Below are 20404 nucleotides of genomic sequence, written 5' to 3'. Positions count from 1 at the left end.
ACCGGAACTTTCCATGCAATACCAAGCAAGGCTGTTTTGGAAACAAACAAAAAATGGGAAAAGACCATGCACCCATGGGCTGGAAACTCCGAAGTCCTGGAATGCATTTGGGTTGGGCTAAGGGTGATTTTCCAAACCCCACTTTCATACTGCAGCGTCAGGTCCCAAGAGGTAAAAGGACCATAACCAACTCCTCCTCCCATACAAGTGTGGTTCCTTGGTTTCCTCGGTTTTGTTTTACGCTCACTGGGGTTATTTCTGCCAACCTCTCCAAGGATGTGAGTACTCAGCCCACTGAATGTTCCACTTTCTACCCTTTCTACAAGTGGGAGGCACACCACCCATGCAGGTGATACACACCCTGTAGACTGGTCACCGAAGGACTGGGTGACCTAATGACTGGAAGCCTAGGTCGTTTCCTTTCTGAGGGGTCCCAGGGGATGGGGACAGCAGCAGACTTCGGTGGGATCAGAACAATCTAGTTTGAGCATGTGGGATCCCCCAGGGGACTGGTCCCTGGGGGTATGGGCCCCCACCTGTCACCTCAGTTCTGGAGACATTACCAGACTTGACCTTTTAAGACTTGGCTAAAATATATGAGCATGAGGGGGAAGGGACAAAGACTCTGCCTTCTGGGGGAAAAACTCAAAACATCTTGACTCCTTGCCTCAATTTAAGGGGTTTCCTGGAAGTACCTGTCAAACTTGGCCAAAGGGAGACTGCATCTGGACAGTACACTTGCAAAGGGGGAGGAAGCACATCTGGTTCATCTGCTTCAGAACTGGAATGGTCCCGGGATTTTAACCTTTTCGGATGCTGATGGCAGGTGAGTGATGTGGAGGGAATCATGGTGAGGAAACCCCTTAAAAAAACCGCAGACTGTTTGGAGGCTACATCCTGCAGCAGAGCAAAGAGGGGCTGGGGCCTCGCTGCCTCCTTAGAGCTCGTCCCTTACCAAGGTCATTGGAGAAGAGGAGAGACAAGGTCCTTGAGATGAAGGAGGGCCTGGCCAGAGCAGATTTAAAGATGCTACTAACCCGCTTCCACGCTCTCTGATACACTTGGGTAGGCCAGAGCCACTTGCTTTATTTTTACAACAGCTCCCAACATCCTCAAATGCTCCCGACTTCCTTTAGCACACAGCAAACGGACGGCTACCTTTCCTAAGATAGAGGTATGAACTAAATGTTACTTAGTCTAACCATCTGCCTTTTCTTGGACGATAAACCAGCTTGAAGGTTTTCAGACCATGAAACAATAAAAACAGACCTGAGGTGTACAAAACTGTACCACATACTGTTAACAGAGTGGACTGTTTTTCTAACCACTAAATACAACACTGTGCTGCTGGGCCCTGGACTCACACATCTGTGCCCCGAGCAACACATCTCTGTCCATCCGGAGGTGGGAGTGAAAGGGGGAGGTTCTCAGAGGCTAAACAAAACACCTGAAGCCAATGAGATTTTGGAGAGGAGGGTCCCCTTGGATTCTGAGCAAAGAGTGCACGAGCCATGTGAGAAGTGGCAGAGGGAAGGTCTGAGTCTGTGCGCTGTGGCTTCAATGCCTGCCATTCCCTTCGGAGCTCCTTCATGTTCTTCGGAGGAACACAAGCCGCCCGCTTGCTGAGCAAAGGTCCTCCAAGTCCTCCCTGCATTTCAGCGCTTTGGAAGTTCTCCAGAACCTAACTTCAGATCTGTTCCCTGTGGAGGCTCTATGTGGGACAGATCTTTCTGGGTCGTGGGTGTCTTGATCATCATCAGCCTCTACCTTCCCGGGCGTAAGTCATATCTGTTATGCCGCTGCACTCGGGAAACAAAAACTAGAGGTCTTCTTTAGATCATTTGTTAGTGACACATCTTCTCCACAACAAACAGAGGTTAAAGACCAAGGTTTAACCCTGAAAAGCTCCACCCCCCAAAACGGAACAATAAAGAGGGTGACAGAGGCTACGTGGAGTCATTGCTGCTTTAGCTTACCATTTTCAAGTTGGCATAGAAGTGCTCAGAAAGACAGGTTCATATGGGTATTACTTCCCCTAGGGATTTATAGGTAATCTCACTGGAAAAATGATTTCCTGAGGGTGCCACTTCACCCCATACTAGGGAGAAGCAAGTACGGTCTCAAGGCCCAGCACTGGGATTTACACATCTTGCTTTTTCCCTAAGGAGGCCCAAAGACTTACAGTTTTGATCTAAACGCCTGATTGCCCTCGAGCCCAGGGCAATTTTACTATACTGTTGAAATGTTCTCTGAAAGGTACACCCCACAGATAACTTCCACAGGCGTAAGCAATTTAGCAGGTAATTGTTCCAGAACTAGAATTTAGGTTCCACAAGTCAGTGAATACAGTCTTCACATCTGGCCTGGCTGCAGAGTGTGTGGAAGGATGGGCAGCACATCAAAATGGCGAGAAACCTGGAAAATACAACGCTGCTGCTTTTGGATCTTTTAAAGCCAATCTCTAGGGTTTTAGATGCCTTTTTGGGTGTTCTAGGGACCTCTGTGCGGGGTTAAGAACTGAGAATGTAAACCAAAGGAAACCTAGAGCTAATGATTAAACAACTGGTTGCTGGAGGAACAGAAGCAATGCATGTCTACCTTTTAGATATTAATCTCGTTTTTTTGGCCAAAGGCGCTTTCTTCTCCAGCAGAATCCCCCCTGGTGTGAATTGTTAGTTAATGTGGCTTCCCTGTGAGCTCCCCTTCAAGGGGACCATCTCATTTTCTCAGACAACGAAAGCTCACCAAATCTTCACTATAAATGAAGCTTCTGGGGACTTAGAAAGCTTCATATTGCTGACTCACAAAATCATGCGACTGCTAGCCTCAGCTCTAGCAGTGTGTCCAAATCCTCACCAAACGGCATTCTCTCTTTCTCTTTTTATTTATTAATTTCTAAGGGGACTAGGAGGATGAACTATTGGATGAATCTGAGGGCAAGAGGTATCATTTTCTCAGATGTTCTGATTAGGCTTCTCACATCCCTGAAAGGTCATCAGCTACGGCGAAAATGTGGTTAAAATGTGAAGCTGCCTTTGGAAGGGCTGCTGGACTCCAAATGAGAGTCTGCCTAAAATCTCCAGGTTCCCAGGGCCTGGGGTCATCTCAAGTCACCTAATCAACAGACAACAGTAGCTATTACAGATTGCAGCCAATGCTTCCCAATTTGCTACCTGAACATCTCAAATGTCTGCTTTGGGTGACATCTAAAGTGACGTGGAAAACAGCTCTTCCGGGACGGTGATGTCTGTTGCAAGGCTCACCCCAGAGAATAGAGGCTGACCCTGGGGCTGCTTTCCCACCTGCTCCAAGTGAGATGGGTGCCCGGCTGGAGCAAGACTGCGGTCACCAACATCGGCTGCATAGCCTGGAAGCCTTGGGGAAATGGGTTCCATCCCAGCAGGGCTCAGAAGAAATGGCTGTCACCACAGCTGGGCAGCATGACCTGTGTTGCTTCAGGTCTGACCTCTTTTAGAGTTTTAAGAATAAGAACCACAAGAGCCGCTGCATTATATAACCACCATTAGATAATCTCCTCGCCCCAGAGCCTCTTGTGCTAACTTGTCTCCTATTTGTTATAAACATGTGCGTTATTTTCTGAAATGCAGAAGGGACCAGGATGAGCCTTGATTATCAATTAGCTAATCCTCATTTCCCTGAAAGCAAAAATTCAGCCCCCCATGACTTCTCCAGGTATTTCTCCTAATTCTAAATTTCCTCTCATCTAGGCTGGACTTTGAGAACACTTCAGAAGTACTAAAAATCACACAGTTGCGGCAAAGATCGCGCTGTGGTTATTAAGTCCTTTTTGTGAACCAAAAGAAATGTGGCTCAGGCTAAGCTGTTTTAAAAAAAGATCAGGTGGGGAGACCAACAGAGGCACTCCTCCAGCACGCGGTGGAAATGACGAGCACGTACAGTAAGTACAACGTGAGATGCACACCCAGGTCCGGCGGGAGACGGACTGCTCCTCTGGTTACACAGGTTCTGGAGGGGAGGGAGGCCTCCAAGGAGCACTGTATGTGGGCAAGAGAAAGGAGGAGGAGGAAGAACGGTTCTGTGTGGATGTTTTTCTCTTCAAAACAAAAGGTGATTTTTTTTTCTTCTAAGCAAGTCTAAGCTTACGTGGACTGACTCCTAACATCAAAACAGAAATTATGTTCATGAAGGAATTTGACTGTGTAGCAACACATTTACAAAACTGCTGCAAAAGCCTCCCAGAGGGCAGTGACCCGCTCTGCTCCCCAGAGGCTGCGAGAGGCAAGAGGCGCCTGCTGCGCCGCGCCATGCCGAGGGCGGAAATCCTGCAGTGCAGCCACCTTCGAGGGGCTTCCACGGCCTCACAGGGGGTGTTCCTCCCACACTCTTTGATCCCTCCAGATGGCCTCAGCTCAGACTCAGCAGTGCGGGAGCCCTCTCCCCACAGGGCAGATGGGGCAGCAGACACTTGTAAAAACAAAACCATCAATTCATTAACTTTTCCATCCTGCCAGGTTTGCTACAAGAAAGAAAAATCAAGACTCCTGTTTCATGGGCTGCACCATTCTGGAAGGCTACAAAAAAAATCGAATACACCCTGGTGTATTCGACCCCTGGTAGCCCTTCTCTCTCTCTCTGGTAGCCCTTCTCTCTCTCTCTCTCTGGTAGCCCTTCTCTCTCTCTCTCTCTCTCTCTCTCTCTCTCTCTCTCTCTCTCTCTCTCTCTCTCTCACACACACACACACACACACACACACACACACACACACACACACACACACAGTCCTGGTTCAAAAAGATATGGCATGACCTCACGGATGCTTCCCCAGTGGCTGCAAATTGATAAACTAAAAACAAAGTTAATTTTAAAATAGCCAATGCTGTCTTTCTCTATTCTGAGCAGGGTGGACTGTGATGGATGGGCTAGTAATAAACCAGAGTCTAGGACGGACAAATTCACTGTGAGACTTTATATCTGCGCTGTACACAAGAACCTGTTTGTGCCAAGCCTGAATAAGGTGAGTACTTGCAGAATTCACGGCAAAGCAGTGTCCAAGAAAGACTCTGTGAGTGGGATCATTTTTGTGCTTTCTTCTGTTTTCTCCTTGCTTTCTGTGGAGCGGGGTAACGGCCATTGCGACCAGGGCTCTGAGTAATCTATCACAGAAGGGTATGACTACACACCAGTGAAGACAGCCATGGTGTTAATGGTGCCAGGGAGGGAGAAACACCAATCCCTGCTCATCAGGATCCCAGTGCAACAGAAAATAGCACCAGTTTCAGCAATTCTGGTGTTGGACAAAGCCTCTTTTTGTCAGTTAAGAAAGCATCAGCATAATCTCCCCAGTTAACTGCATTAATAGGATCCATTCATGTCACTGAAAAATACTTCTTGGCACAGTTCACTTTCCTGACCCAAAGACGCCAACATCAATCCAAACTGGACTTGGTAGGGTAATGTGTTGTGACACCAGCCCAGTAAAAACATCTTTAGGTCATGAAAAAATGCACAAATTACTATTAACACTGCATTTCTCTTTTCAGGAGTCCTGTCTGTTTTCCTGCGAAGTACTTTCAATCCATATCATAAAGGTAGAATTTAGTTGGAAGAATGTGTTTTTTGGATTCCACTTAGTGCTTGGTTGAATTTATTACCTTTTCTCCTTTACTTATATGGACAGAAACTCAGACTGCTCTCAATCAGGCAACAAGCAGCAGTATGTTCATTTTTGAGTAGGACATGTGAACAGTGAGTTGGTATTTAGAAGCAAATCCCATGGTGCTGTTTCTGTCCACTGGGACCCTTACTTAGGGACAGAATTCCTTTCCCAGAGGTAGGACAATATCCTAGGCAAACTGTGAGCACTCCTTGTTGATTCTGTGTCTCAAGACTGGGAGAGAAGATACAAACTGAGAGCAGACAGCAAAATTTAAAGTTCATCGAACGATGTCCCCCCAAAATGTTGAACACTGAATGACACAGGCCTACATCTCTTATATATATGTATATATACATCACTTTTAGTGGGAGGGAAGAGCAAAAGCTTTTCAAAGTTTGAGTATTTATTAGAATTTTTAAATAAAGAGAACTACGATTTTAATTTCACATCTTGGCTATGTTTTGACAAAGGAGATGCCACTAAGAGCACAGCAACAAACTCCTGTCCTAAGCCAGGGATTGACCAGTGTCCCCCCTCCTAGACCCACCCCTCGATCTCAAGACCCTTTTCTGCTTACTTCCCAACTAAACAACACAACTGGCAAATGAAGCCAGCAAGAAGCCTGTATCAAAAACCAACGCGACAGTTTGCAGTGAGCCAATGCATGATGTTGCTGTTCTAGTCAAGGACCGAGCATTCTCCCATACCACTTCTCAGCAGAAGATGGACCTTTTGCGTCTCAGCAGGAGACAAATTTACTATTTCTGGGCATGCTCCATGGTGCAATTCCAAATGCTGTCACACTGCAAAGATAAGCAGACACCTGAATTTTCCTCCTGTGTACCTTTTGGGAACTTAACATGGTCACCCAGGATGAGGATGGGGCCATACACCTGCACTGGCCCAGGCCAGCCAGATGCTTCCGCACAAGGACAATGTCCAGTGCAGCGCGGTGTAAGGCATGGATGCACAAGGAGAGAGGCCACTGTCAGCGGTAAGTAGCATTATGGAAAAAATTCCAACCCGCAGGACAGAAACAGTGCTTGATGCTCCAGTTTTTTAGACAGCAATTCCAAGAATCCAGTTCAAATCCCCACTGCCAACACATAGGGAGGAATTCAATTTCTATCATTGTTTCTCCAGGTCTGAGCTGAGGCCATTTGCTCCTGGCTCGGTAATAAAAAAGAAAATAGGTTTCTTCCTGTGTCTTTCTTGGCATGGAAACACAGCTTTGAGAAGGCCATGAGTCCTGGGAGCGCTATGAAGGCAGCTAAACTCTTTCGGTACCCTACATAACTACAGTCAGTGACTGGGTAAAGGGAGAGGACCGGGAAACTTACCTAGCCACTAGCATCAAAAAACAAAAAGGGAAATTAACTGCGAGGCTCTCCATTTCAGAAACACCCCAATTTAAAAAACAAAACAAACCTTGAAAAATTAAACAGTTAAATTCCTCTTCTAAAAGTCATTTATTTACATATTATATGCCCAGTATATAATGTGTAGATAAATGTATCCTGCAGTGGAAGTGACCAACCTCCTGGACTGAATAGCGCATTATAGGACAAATTCTTGAAAGGTTTCATCTCATATTGGTATCTTTTAATAAAAAAAAAAAAAAAAAAAATTAAAAATCAAAGAAAAAACGTCTGGCCAGGGCTGGGGTGAGACAAACAGGAACACTTCAGAATCCAAGGCAGAGGGCAGGCTGTCTGTCTCTCCAGACAATTGTAGGGGTGTGAAAAGGGAGGGACCGATCATGCACAAAAGTACTTACAAATTACATACCCACCCCCCACCCCCTCCATAAAAAGAGAAGAAAAAGCCCATCACTTAACACCAAACAGCAACACCATCAAGAACCCCTTTCTCTGCTGCCCATCATGCCTTATTTGGAGAGGAGGCCTGTGAGGAGAGGTGAAAAGAGCAAGGGAGGGAAGATCTGCACTCCAGTCTAGTTTCCAATTTCCATTCCTCTTACACGAAGTCTTCAGTCATCTGATGCCTGGCATCGAGCTCTGGGAAGAAACCGAGTACGTGGTGGCCACGACTGGGGTGCCATTGTTGGCTGAGTAGCCTTGCCTCAACGTTTCAAAATACGATGCCTGCACCGGTTTGTGATACTGCAGCACTTTTATGGCATCTTCTATTTTAAACCATTCCCTCTTCCTTCCTGTGGGGGCAGAGAGAAGAAGAAATGAGGACAAAAGGGAAGCAGCTGCAAGTTTCTGATCTTCAACTTGGGAGAAAGGGTTGATGAAAACAGAAAAGCAATCATTATCAAGACTTTAAAACCATGCATCATAAAGGTATTTTTCCTCACTTTCTTTCCTTACAGGAGTATATGCTTCAAATGCCATACAGACGCCCGATGCAGAAGACAGGGAAGACATGTGAGAAGTGAATTGCGTGAAACCCGCCCTCCAGAAAGAACCAGTGCTCCTGATCTCCTCTTGCGTTCCTGGGCCTCTGGGCCTTGCCCGGCCTGCGTGTATACACCTGAAGCCCAGCCAGCACCCCCTCTTCTGCACAAATCAACACGAGCGTCGGCTTCCAGAATTACGACGATGGCTGCCTTATAATCATTTATTTCAGAATTTTAAGAGTTATATATCCACAAACAAAATATTTTTAAAAATAATACCATCCCTATTAACTTCTCAGTCTGTTTTCTTACTTTTTTTTCAATTTTTTTAAAATCCTTTATTTTTTCTCTTATAATAAAAGATCATTGCTTAACATTAGGAAAATGGAAGAAAGTATAAAGAATATAATTACCCACAACATAAGAAACCAGAAATGACTACTCTCAATACCTTCATGTCTTTGCTTTCTCTTCACCACATCTAAAAAGACACTGCGCTGGACAACTATCACTGGGATCATGTTTTCGGATGCTCTGAATCCTCAGAAGCTCTAATAAGAGTGTTGTGGTTAGAAACCCAGATGCTGGAGCTAACATGCTAGGCTTCAATCTCATCACTGGCTCTAATGAACGGTCAGTTTGGGGCAGGTTACTAACTAGGTACTGAGCTGTGCCCCACCTTCCTCATCTCTGGAGATAATAAGTAGTACCTATCTCACAAGTCTGCTGTGAGGATTAATATGTAAGATATTTGAATGATACCTGGCACACAGTACATGCTGTAAGAGTTTGCTTATTAGTATTATTATTATTGCTTCTTTTTTTACTTCACACTGTTTCTTAAGTGCTTGTCTGTGTTATAAAAAAATATGCAGGGTGCTTGGACGGCTCAGGCGGTAGAGAGTCTGAATCTTGATTTTAGCTCAGGTCACGATCTCAGGGTTGTGAGATTGCGCTCTGCATCCGGGCTCTGTGCTGGGCATGGAGCCTGCTTAGGATTTTCTTTCCTCCCTTCTCCCCCACACCCCCAGCACTTTTGCTCTTCAAAAAAAAAAAACCAACCAAAAACCTCTATCTGTTTTATTCTTTCTTTTAACCTCCCAGAAGAGGCCTAGAACTGAGATTATAGGAATAAAACATGTGAACTCTAAGGGTCTCGTGTTACATAATGCCAAACTGCTTTTCAGAAGGGCCATCCCAATCCCCAGTCCTGCTTGTGTGCGCTGGAATGTCGTTCTCACTGCCCTCCCCGTAGCACTGCTACCTTTTCCTCTGTCATTGCCAATTCTTTAGGTAAAAACGAGTACCTCATTTTTGTTTTCATTTCAAATTCCTATTTTAATGTCACTCTAACTGTACACATAAGTCTGTACCCTGCTTTTTTCATTCACCAACACCGATTCACAAGCCCTTTGCCATGCTATATTAGCTTTCAGAAGTCCGTGTTTAACAGCTGTGCAACGTTCCGTCAGATGCATGTACTGAGGTACATCACTTACCCTTCACTGAGGCATACGTTTAAAAGCCAATTTCCACCTGAAAAAGGCTCACCTGAAGGAAGGCTCATAGACTTATTCTCCGTATTTCAGATTATTTCAATATTTCAATTCTCGGAAGTAGTAGAAGGTGAAAGGCTTGTTGGATATTAATAGAGCAATGGTACCTTGAAAATTCATATCACAAGTGTGTGACTCCCGCCTGACAAGAGTGCTCTGAGGACAGGGCCATGCCACACTCATCTCTGTCTCCTTTTTAAGCCCTAGCACTGGCTGTCACAGAGGCTATTTTTAATAAACCCCTACTGAATTTATTTACTTAAGCATATTGCATTCTTACCACATACAAGGCCGTTAAAAGCCGAAGGGCCATGAAATGCCCAGATCAGCAGTGTGAGGGGCATGGTGACAAAGCACATACACACAACAAAGGGAGACACTTCAGCAACTGGATTTTATCTGTTTGCTGATTTATAACCGGTTTCTAAATTAATATTACACTTTTCTAGAATATACTTTCCTTCAGAAGCAAAAGAGTAAACCATGAACCGACCATTAAATCACCTAAGTTTTTAGTTCCAAAGACACACACCCAACAGTGATCTGAGAGATCAAAGAGAATGGCTCCTCAGGAGAAAGGGAGGGGCACCCGAAGGGGAGTATGGATGAAACTGGAAACTGCTCCCACTACTCTGGAGGGAGCAGCTCATCCCACCAAATCAGCAGCTTTCTCCAACAATACGAATAAGCATCACAAGGAACAGCCAAGGTCCTGCTCCCAGCTGGAGTTTTGTGGCCATCGTGGAGGAGGGTCAGTATCTGCTGTGGAGGGTCCAATTAGGCTTCAGAAACCACCTTTCTTATTTTTATCTGCATGTTTCTATTTGTTGACCAGGTATCCACCTTCAGCTTCCTTTTGAACATTTCAAAACACTACTTTCAGAGGTTCAAAATGGTCATGCTTGTTTCATTAAACATACCCTTCTATGGTTTCTTTCATCAGGCTCGTTTCTGGGTCTGGGTCATGACCTGTGGCGTGGCAAGGGCCCGTGGTGGGGAGCATTTTGGAGGCTATCTGGGGACAACTTACCAATGTTAACTGAATCTTCCCAGTCTTCCAGGACTTCTGTGACAATGAGCACATAGACATACGTTCTGTGCTTCCTCTCCTGGTTCTGAAGGGCAAAGAGAGAAGGACAGAGGAAGAGCTTTCCCTTAAAGAGCTGAGATTACTTGAGTGAAACACACTCTTAGCCATATGTCCCGAGAGCTCAGACACAAGCATTCCTTTTAGTTTCAATCATCCTACAATCATACATGGAATAGTGCCAGATGGCCTATTTAAAACATGCCACACTTGCATTTAAGGTTGTGCTCTTTGGCTGGCCTTCTAAAGCCTAAGCTTTAATCTCTTTTTTCGTTCCCCTTTCCCTAAGTACAACTTCACAGGAAGGCTGTGAGAAGGAAGTTTGTGACCTCTCAAGAAAAAGGCACCAAGTAAATGTAACTCGCTAGAACACAAGAAAGAGAAGAGGCTGTGGGCGGGTGGAGGTTCCATCAATGCAAGCAAGCTGATTATCGGGTGCATCTCCCCTTCTACTAACTCTGCTCATCTTTATTTCCCCATTTCTCACTTCCTTCCACCTTCCTCCAAACCTCTACCCAGCCTCTACGCTTAATGACTGAGCCACCCAGGCGCCCCTGTTGCTATTACTATTGTAACTGTTTTAGGGTGCCACAAAGGACGCCCATATAAGACAGCAAACTTAATTAATTCCACTGACCAGCCATTCCCGTCTATCCCTGTCATTCTCCCTATTCCCTGAGACACAACAAAATTAAGATTAGGCCAACGCTGGGCGCCTGTGTAGCTCAGTTGGTTAAGCGTCTGCCTTCCGCTCAGGTTGTAGTCTCAGGGTCCTAGGATCGAGTCCCGCTTTGGGCTCCCTGCTTGGCAGGGAGTCTGCTTCTTCCTCTCCCTCTGCTGCTCCCCCTGCCTGTGCTCCTCCATCTCTCTCTCAAATAAAAAAATGAAATCTTAGAAAAAACTTAAAAAAAAAAGTTTAGGCCAATTAATAACCCTACAGTGGCCTCTAAATGTTCTTGTGAGGGAAAGAGTTGCATATCTCCTACTCTCCCTTTAAATCAAAAGCTAGCAATGATTAAGCTTAGTGAGGAAGGCATGCTGAAAGCCAAGACAGGTTGAAAGCTAGGCTGCTTGCGCTAGGTAGCCAATTTGTGAATGCAAAGGAAAAGTTCTTGAGGGCGCCTGGGTGGCTCAGTCATTAAGCGTCTGCCTTCGGCTCAGGTCATGGTCCCAGGGTCCTGGGATTGAGTCCCACATCGGGCTCCCTGCTCGGCGGGAAGCCTGCTTCTCCCTCTCCCACTCCCCCTGCTTGTGTTCCTGCTCTCGCTGTGTCTCTCTGTCAAATAAATAAATAAAATCTTTAAAAAAAAAAAAAGAAAAGTTCTTGAAGGCAATTGTAAGTTCTACTCCAGTGAACGCATGCATGACAAGAAAGCGAAACAGCCTTACTGCTGATATGGAGAACGTTTGAGTGGTCTGGACAGAAGATCAAGCCAGTCACAACCTTCCCTTAAGCCAAAGCCTGTCCCAGAGCAAGGTCCTTGCTCTCTTCAATTCTCTGAAGGCTGAGAGAGGTGGGGAAGCCGCAGGAGAAAAGTGTGAAGCGAGCAGAGGTGGGTTCATGAGGGTTAAGGAAAGAAGCCATCTCCATAACACAAAAGTGCAAGGGGGAGCAGCAGGTGCTGGTGGAGAAGCTGCAGCGAGTTCTCCAGATCTAGCTCAGATCATCCGTGGTGGGGGCTACATGAAACAACAGATATTCAGTGTAAGATGAAACAGCCTTCTATTGGAAGAAGATGCCATCTAGGACTTTCATAGTTAGAGAGCTTAGTGCCTGGCTTCCAAGTTTCAAAGGACAGAGTGACTCTCTGGTTAGGGGCAGCTGGTGACTTAAAGTTGAAGCCAGTGCTCAATGACCATTCTGAAAATCCTAGGGTCCTCAAGAATAAAGCTAAATTGACTCTGCCTGTGCTCTTATAAATGGAACAAAGCCTGGATGACAGCACATCTGTTTCCAACACAGTTTACTGAATATTTAAAGCCCACTGTTGAGATCTACTGCTCAGAAGAAAAGATTCCTTTCAAAATGACTGCTCATTGACAGTGTACCTGGTCACCCAAGAGCTCTGATGGAGATGGACAACGAGATGAATGTTTTTATGCTGCTAACACAACACCCATTCCACAGACCATGGATCAAGGAGTCATTCCAACTTGCAAGTCTTACTATTTAAGAAATACACTTCATAAGGCTAGAGCTGCCAGATAGCAATTCCTCTGATGGATCTGGGCAAAGTCCATTGAAAACCTTCTGGAAAGGATTCACCATTCTAGATGCCATTAAGAACAGTGGTGATTCATGGAAAAAGGTAAAACATAACAACATGAACAGGAGTTTGGAAGAAGTTGACTCCAACCCTCGTGAAGGACTTTGAGGGATTCAAGACTTGAGTGGAGGAAGAAATTACAGATGTGGTAGAAATAGCAAGAGAACTAGAATCAGTGGAGCCTGCAGTCAGTTAAGCACCCAACTCTTGGTTTCGGCTCAGGTCACGATCTCAGGGTTGTGAGATTGAGCCTTGCACCGGGCTCTATGCTCAGCCCAAAGTCTGCTTAAAATTTTCTCCTTCTCTGTCTCTCCCTCCACCCGCCCTGTGCTTGTGCTATGAAATAAAATAAAAGAGAAGAGAAGAGAAAAGAGAAGAGAAGAAACAAAAAGAAAAAGAAAGAAAAAGAAAGAAAAGAAAAGAAAAGAAAAGAAAGGAAGGAAAGAAAGAAGAAAGAAAAGAAAAGAAAAAAGAAAAGAAAGAAAGAAAGAAAGAAAGAAAAAGAAAGAAATGGAGCCTGAAGGTGGGACTGAATTGCTGTAATCTCCTGATAAAACCTGAAGAGATGAGGAGCTGCTTCTTACGGATGAGGACAGAAAGTGGTTTCTTGAGATGAAGTCTACCCCTGGTGAAGATTCTGTAAAGACTGTTGAAGTGACAATAGAAGATTTAGAATATTCCATAATCGTAGTTGATAAAGCAGCGGTAGGGTTTGAGAGGATGGACTCCCAATTTTGAAAGAAGTTGTACTGTGGATAAAATGCTATCAAACAACATGGTTTGCTACAGAAAAACTGTTTATGAAAGGGAGAGTCAATCGGTGCAGCAAACTTCTTATTTTGAGAAATTGCCACAGCCACCCCAATTCTCAGCAACCATGACCCTGAGCAGTCAGCAGCCATCACCACGGAGGCAATACCCTCCACCAGCAAAAAGCTCATGATGGTTAGCACTTTTTAGCAATAAAGTATTTTTAAATTAAGGCATAGACATTAATACAGACATCGTAAGTGTATATTCAGAGACTACAATCCAGTATAAATATAACTTTCACACGCACTGGCAAAAATCAAAGAAACATTTGACTTGCTTTATTGCAATATTTGCTCTATTGCCGTGGTCTGGAACTGCACCCACAATATCTCTGAGGTAATGCTTGTACTTACAAATAATTCTATTTGTCTGGAGGAGACTATGGGATTTTAAAAAAGAAAGTAAGCTATTCTCTGCCAGTGCTGCTTTGTTTTGAAAACTCAGCGAAACAAAGATGGCGTCTACCCCAGATTAGGACCGCAATGGACTGAATGTTTATGCCCCCCACAATTCGGATGTTGAAATCCTAACTCCCAGTGGGATAGTATTAAAGGTGGGGCCTCTGGCAGCTGATTAGGTTGAGAAGGGCTGACTCTTGGGAATGGGGTTGGCAGCTGATAAGAGGCTCCAGTGAGCGGCCATCCCCCTTTGCCATGCATGGGAGAACACAGAGAGAAACAGCTACAAGTACCCCCTGCTTTTCAAGAGTTCTAGGTAAGCCACTTCACTTTTACGGAAGACCTGCATCAGTACCTGTTTTTGCTAACCGAAAGAAATCCTAAGAGGAATTTGCGTTTCTAAAAAAAAAAAAGGTGAAAGGAAAAAGAGCATTCAGCCTTTCTGGCGCAGCGATCCATTACAGAGGCAGTGCACGCGTGGCGCAACGAGTGCGGTCCGGCCAGACTCCTTCCCCTGGAACGACACCAGCACTTCCTCATCGAGCCGCCAAAGCCATGAACTGGGCTCTGCACACCTGTGCTTTAGCTTGACTTATTTTATGCATCTGTTAACAGCATGTATCCTGAGGTATCAGAAAAGCCTGAGAGAGGTTATTTTTTGGTTTTGGAAATGCTAAAAAAAAATGTCCATATAAATTAATTGCTTCTTCACTTTCTACCATTTTGACTTACAAAAGGTTTCGTACAAACACGCTACTTTCGGCTAGCAGGAGAAACTTGTAACTATGAACCAGGAAGTCGGTCCTCACCAGACACGGAATAGGCTGGTGCCTTGATCTTGAACTTCCTAGTCCCCAGAACTGTGAGAAATCCATTTCTATTGTTTGTAAGCCACTCAGTTTTGTTATAGCAGCCCGAAAGGACTAAGACAAAGAAATACATATTTATATTACATGGTTACTAATATGATACCAATTGCACCAAAGATTTTAACAGGCTTACCTCAAAAATTCCAACTAATCTTCCCAATGTCCCTTTTACTCCAGCCTAAAAAGTGAAGAAGAAAAATTAGCACATTAATATTGTTTGTATTTCTGGTCTCATTATGAATCAAAACCCAAGAGGAACACCTTAGGAGGACTCTAGGTCTAAGGAGGTCACATCAGTATTTCCTGAGTGTCACAGACTGGTAACAGTAGGGTGTGCTCTGGGGAGGGAGGATTTCTCTCATCTCCTCCCCGTCTCTCTCACTCCTGCAATGCCGGCCAAATATAGCAGGTAATCAAGGCCATGAAGCCACACAGAAGATATTTTGAGGTATTAATTACTTCATTCACTCATTCATTCATTCATTCATTCAACAAATACACTGACTGCCTAATATGTGTCAGAGGTATAGTGACGAATAGGCTAGAACACAAGATCCAAGAAAGCAACATCCTTATCTGACTCGTTCTTGGCTGTCTGTATACAGTATGCCCAAAACAGCTCAGCACCTTGTAGAAGCAGCTCAGGAAGGCATATGTTAACAAGTACATAAACGTGGTGACAGGTATTGACAGAGATGCACAGAATGATGTGATGGACAGAGAGTGACTGGGAAGAGACAACTTCATACAATGGTTAGACCTTCATGCATATACTCCGTATCTCCCATCGGCCCTTTGGTGTTTTTTTTTTAGATCTGTGTCTTTCGGATGAATCACAGGCACATTTTTCAGTTTATTCCAATTGATTTTCTTTTCAGCCTACCAAAACTAGGGCTATCCCATCTCTAGTCATTTGACATTTTTTATTTCTACCTGTTCTTCACATATCTGTTTCCATTATGTATGCCTTGTTTCCATGATTTTTTGTTCTTTTAAATTAAAAGTTATTCCTTCATTTACTTTTGAACATCTTGAACATATTTAAGTTCCTTGTCAGGCCATGCTATAAAATTCATTTCATCTGAAGTAAATTCATGTTCCAGTTGGTGAAGGGCTTACTTGTGAGGCTCCTGCTCCAAGGTGATACAGAGAATACTGCAGGCAGAGCCATGCAGGGGGTGGTTTGGCTCCATCTCTTATTGTGCACTGCATCTGTGTCCTCTCCCTACCTAGGCCCACATCTTTCTAAAAGTCTCAGCCCCTGGTATCCTTTCCATTGGGAACCTGGGCTCCTGCTACTCCAAGGGTCCAAACACTAGCCACCCAAGGCTGGGCAGGCAGCGGCCTTCCCATGACATTCAGCAGTTCTACCCTGTTTTTGATCTATGGAGATGCCACCCACCTTGCTTTGGGTCAGGCTGTGTCTTTTTAGCTTTTGCTTTTTATATTTTATATCTGTCCCTGCTAGAAGTGGGGAGAGGTGAGGGAAGGATGATTTTCTGGAAATGCCTGGGAAATGCTGTAACTTGTTTTCTATTACCACTACCATGTAATCTGTAATAACTAAATTTGTAATAAACTAAAAATTAAGACAAAAATACTTTCTAAAGACAATAGGTACTCATTAAGTTTGTACAGAATGAACACAATTTTAAAGTAAGCACTCTAAAAGTTCTTTAGAGATATTTAAAATAAAGGTTGATTTATAGGCCTAGACTCCTAGGTGAGCTATATTTTGAAATTAATTTTGGCAATTATCTGTCAAAGAATTCTTTTCCTTTCTCTTGCCAACATGCCTGTTCATTTCCCATCCATTCTTTCCCCCATGAGGCTTTTGGGTCTACTCAAATGGAAATGTTTACCTTTTCTTACTTAAACCGATTCTCTATATTTATTTTTTTAAAAGATTTTATTTATTTATTTGACAGAGAGAGACCCAGCAAGAGAAGGAACACAAGCAGGGGGAGGGGGAGTGGGAGAACCAGGCTCCCTGGAGCTTGATGCGGGGCTCGATCCCAGGACCCTGGGATCATGACCTGAGCCGAAGGCAGACGCTTAACGACTGAGCCACCCAGGCGCCCCAACTGATTCTTTGTATTTAAACAATTTTTTTTTGAATTTATTTTTAAGTAATCTCTACACCCAATGTGGGGCTTGAATTCATGACCCCCAAGATCAAGAGCCACACAGTCCACTGACCGAGCCAGCCAGGCCCCTAAACTGATTCTCTACATTTTTAGAAATAACTGCACTCCATGGCCAGCTAAGACTAGTTAGATTATACTTGGTGAATTAACCAATGTAGCTGCCTGAACAAGTAGGATGAGCTGGCAGGCCAGCTTGGACTAGAAAACCAATTCTGTACTCTGACCTTGGCAGCCTGAACACTCAGATCAACTCCTGAGATGTGGCACCTGTGCTCCAGCCTGTGGTCCCCACTGACAGGGCCTAGGAGCAGGGCTGTCAGGTTGGTGGGGAGGGAGGGAGGTAAGGAGATTCACAGAGGTTCATAGAGGCTATCATTCACATCTCTCTTTGGCAAAGTAGAGAAAGTTCTCTTTAGCAGTTTTAACTGTTCAATTAAATTTTTTTTTCCTTAAAGAAACCAAAAGTTTAGAAAAGAAAATGATCTCCAATTTTTTTTTAAAGATTTTATTTATTTATTTGAGAGAGAGTGTGTGTACTCATGCGGGCGGGGGGGCGGGGAGGGGCAGGAGGAGAGGGACAAGGGACAAGCAGACTCCACACTAAGCTCAGAGCCTGACACAGGGCTCGATCTCAGGACCCTGAGATCACGACCTGAGCCAAAATCAAGAGTTGGATGCTTAACTGCCTGAGCCACCCAGGCGCCCCAATCTCCAATTTTTAAGGGCGCAATTAATATTATGACAGCTCAATATAATTTAAAACTTTTGTTTAATAATGGTGTTCTCTGCATTCAACATCAACATATACCTACGATTTACTCTAACAGAGGCAGTTGGGAAAAGCATAAAAGCATTTTTCTTTATAAAATAGATGCATTCTGGGGGCACCTGGGTGGCTCAGTCATTAAGCGTCTGCCTTTGGCTCAGGTCATGATCCCAGAGAAGCCTGCTTCTCCCTCTCCCACTCCTCCTGCTTGTGTTCCCTCTCTCGCTGTGTCTCTGTCAAATAAATAAATATAATCTTAAATATATATATATATAAAATAGATGCATTCTGGGGCGCCTGGGTGGCTCAGTTGGTTGAGCATCTGCCTTCGGCTTGGGTCATGACATGGAGCCCCAGGGCTCCCTGCTCAGCCTGCTGCTCCTTCTGCCCTTCACCCCGCTCACGTTCTCTCTCTAGTAAATACATAAAATATTCAAAAAATAAAATAGATGCCTCCTTATAAAGTCTTGTGTAATTTAAATAACGCTGCCATCTGTACAAAGAAATTTTAGTGGCATTTATTTTCACTTCTAATTAATCTTCAAGTTGTAGAAATTAACAACAGCTTTATTTGTCTCAGTGTCTTACGTTTTATACCAATATTTAGGGGATCTACTTTAGAGAATTCTATCTAAGGTGATCCTGCCAATGAGCCTATGGTGAAAAGTAAAGAAATATTATTTTGTTTACCAGTTTCTAAATTTCTTAGGAGGACGTGCCTCTTTAGTAAGAGGATTTCAGTTCTTTAAAGTCATAGTGCTGATCAAGAGGAAGATTCCTCAGAGGCAAAGGTCCTCCAAGACAGAGCTCACTGCAACCATTTTACGTTTTCATGCTTCTCCACAGTCCAATTAGCTTTGAGCTAGCTCCCTCTCAACTGCTGCCACAAACAACAGGAGAGTTATTTTTATCCCTCACATGATTCTTGCATGTGGGTCAGGGTAGGTGTCAGGGTCACATCAGACAGCTGGCTCAGACATTTTGGGATAAGATTTGATTCAGGGTAAATGGAAGTTTGGTCTAGTCAGGGTGCTACGATGGACCTGTTCTTTTCCAAATCATATAAAGGCAGTTATAATTTCAGTCTATATGTCAAAAACCCCTAATCCAGAGAAGGAGTCTTTATTTAAAAGCCCATCTTAGGTAGTAGTAAGAATTAAAAAAAAAAAAAATCTATATATATACGTATTGCCCTTCATTTATCAACCACATGCAGGTGAGTGCTTCCTTGACCTTCAAAGTATAATACATCAAAAAAAAAAGTACAATACATCAATTCTAGCACTTTCAGACTAGTTAACAAAAATAATTTGAGCAACTGCCTACTTTTCAAAACGAAAAAAAACTCACAAATGTCTTTTTTTTCCCTTTGGGGTATTTTGCTGAGATTGGAAGTACCACCCAGCAAGACTCCAGTGATGCCATCCTTCCTGCTAGTAAGCTCTCCCGCTATGTACACGAGACTCAGGCAGAGGCACGGACATGGAGGGGCCTTTGAGAATGCCCCTACAATGATGTGCTGCCACAAAGAACCCTAGCTGTGTTGTTTTAGTCTCGGTGGGTACAAAGTGGGTCATCACCTTCTAAAACCTATTTTTTACTCTAAGGTGGACATTTTGGCAGACACTGATGGATGTCTAGCCCATAGGCATATTTCCTTCCACTGTGCTACCAGTAAGACCCAGCTTCTGTCCACGTGAGAGCTATGGCACACCTGGAATGGCGCAGGGAATTCTGTTCCCCTCTGCAGTGACAGGTTCGGGCATGCCGTGACCCAGTTCTGGACCAATGGCTTCTGAGAGGGTGTCTCTTGGGGGCTCATGGGAAAGATTTCCCACCATGATAAAAAGCTGCATAAAAAGAAACCCTACACCTTGCTTGTCAAGTGGGGACCTGAAACTTGGAGCTGCTACAGTCACCTTGTGATCGTAAGGGGAAGGGCAAGAGAATCAATGAGAAGCTGAATGAAAGTCCTGAGGTGGCCAAGCTGCTGAAGCAATGAGGTCATGTCCAACCTCTGGACTTCCTATATGAGACAAATAACCGGTACAGTTGAAGCTGCTTTTAGTCAGGTACTCTGGTACTGTATCAGAACACTTCCTGCTACTTCCTTTGATTTAGAAGGTAGCTCTAAGAGGATAACAATTCTGAACATCCAAAGGAACTGTAGTGTAAAAGCTTGCTCTATTAAAGCAATAAGCCCAGACCCAAAAAGGGCTCAGGGGAGCAACTCTAATGCAGGTATGTGAATGAGGAAACCGAGGAACAAAAATTTTTGGTCTTCAATACACATACCTTTCTGGTACCTAACAAACTTAAGTAACAGCAGGAAAGAGTCACAGTGTACGACAGACGAAGTAGATGGGAAGCCATTATAGTTAAGTCCAGTGAAATCCCATCCCAGAGAGTTTTTTGTTTTGTTTTTTAAATGAGATATTTCGAACATCAAAAAAGTAAAGAAAATAATAAAATAAACATTCAGGTAGTAACTAGCCAGC

At 44.1% G+C, this 20404-nt stretch overlaps 1 protein-coding gene across 1 annotated transcript in view; it reads right to left on the bottom strand.

Annotated features, from left to right (window-relative positions):
- Positions 1–6023: 6023 nt before the first annotated feature.
- NUDT3 (nudix hydrolase 3) overlaps positions 6024–20404 on the bottom strand; it is a 119578-nt gene continuing 105197 nt past the window's right edge. The window contains exons 3-5 of the mRNA XM_028120469.2: positions 15127–15171; positions 10590–10674; positions 6024–7811 (exon numbers count right to left, since the gene is read on the bottom strand). Coding sequence (XP_027976270.1) covers positions 7633–7811; positions 10590–10674; positions 15127–15171 — 309 coding nt within the window. The 3' untranslated portion in view covers positions 6024–7632. The remainder of the gene's footprint in view (positions 7812–10589; positions 10675–15126; positions 15172–20404) is intronic.

Source organism: Eumetopias jubatus, unplaced genomic scaffold, assembly GCF_037043125.1.
Source record: "Eumetopias jubatus isolate StellerSeaLion01/CBP00866 unplaced genomic scaffold, mEumJub1_p1.0 scaffold_6, whole genome shotgun sequence".
In the NCBI taxonomy this organism is placed as follows: Eukaryota; Metazoa; Chordata; class Mammalia; order Carnivora; family Otariidae; genus Eumetopias; species Eumetopias jubatus.
This window is presented reverse-complemented; position numbering and strand designations above follow the sequence as displayed.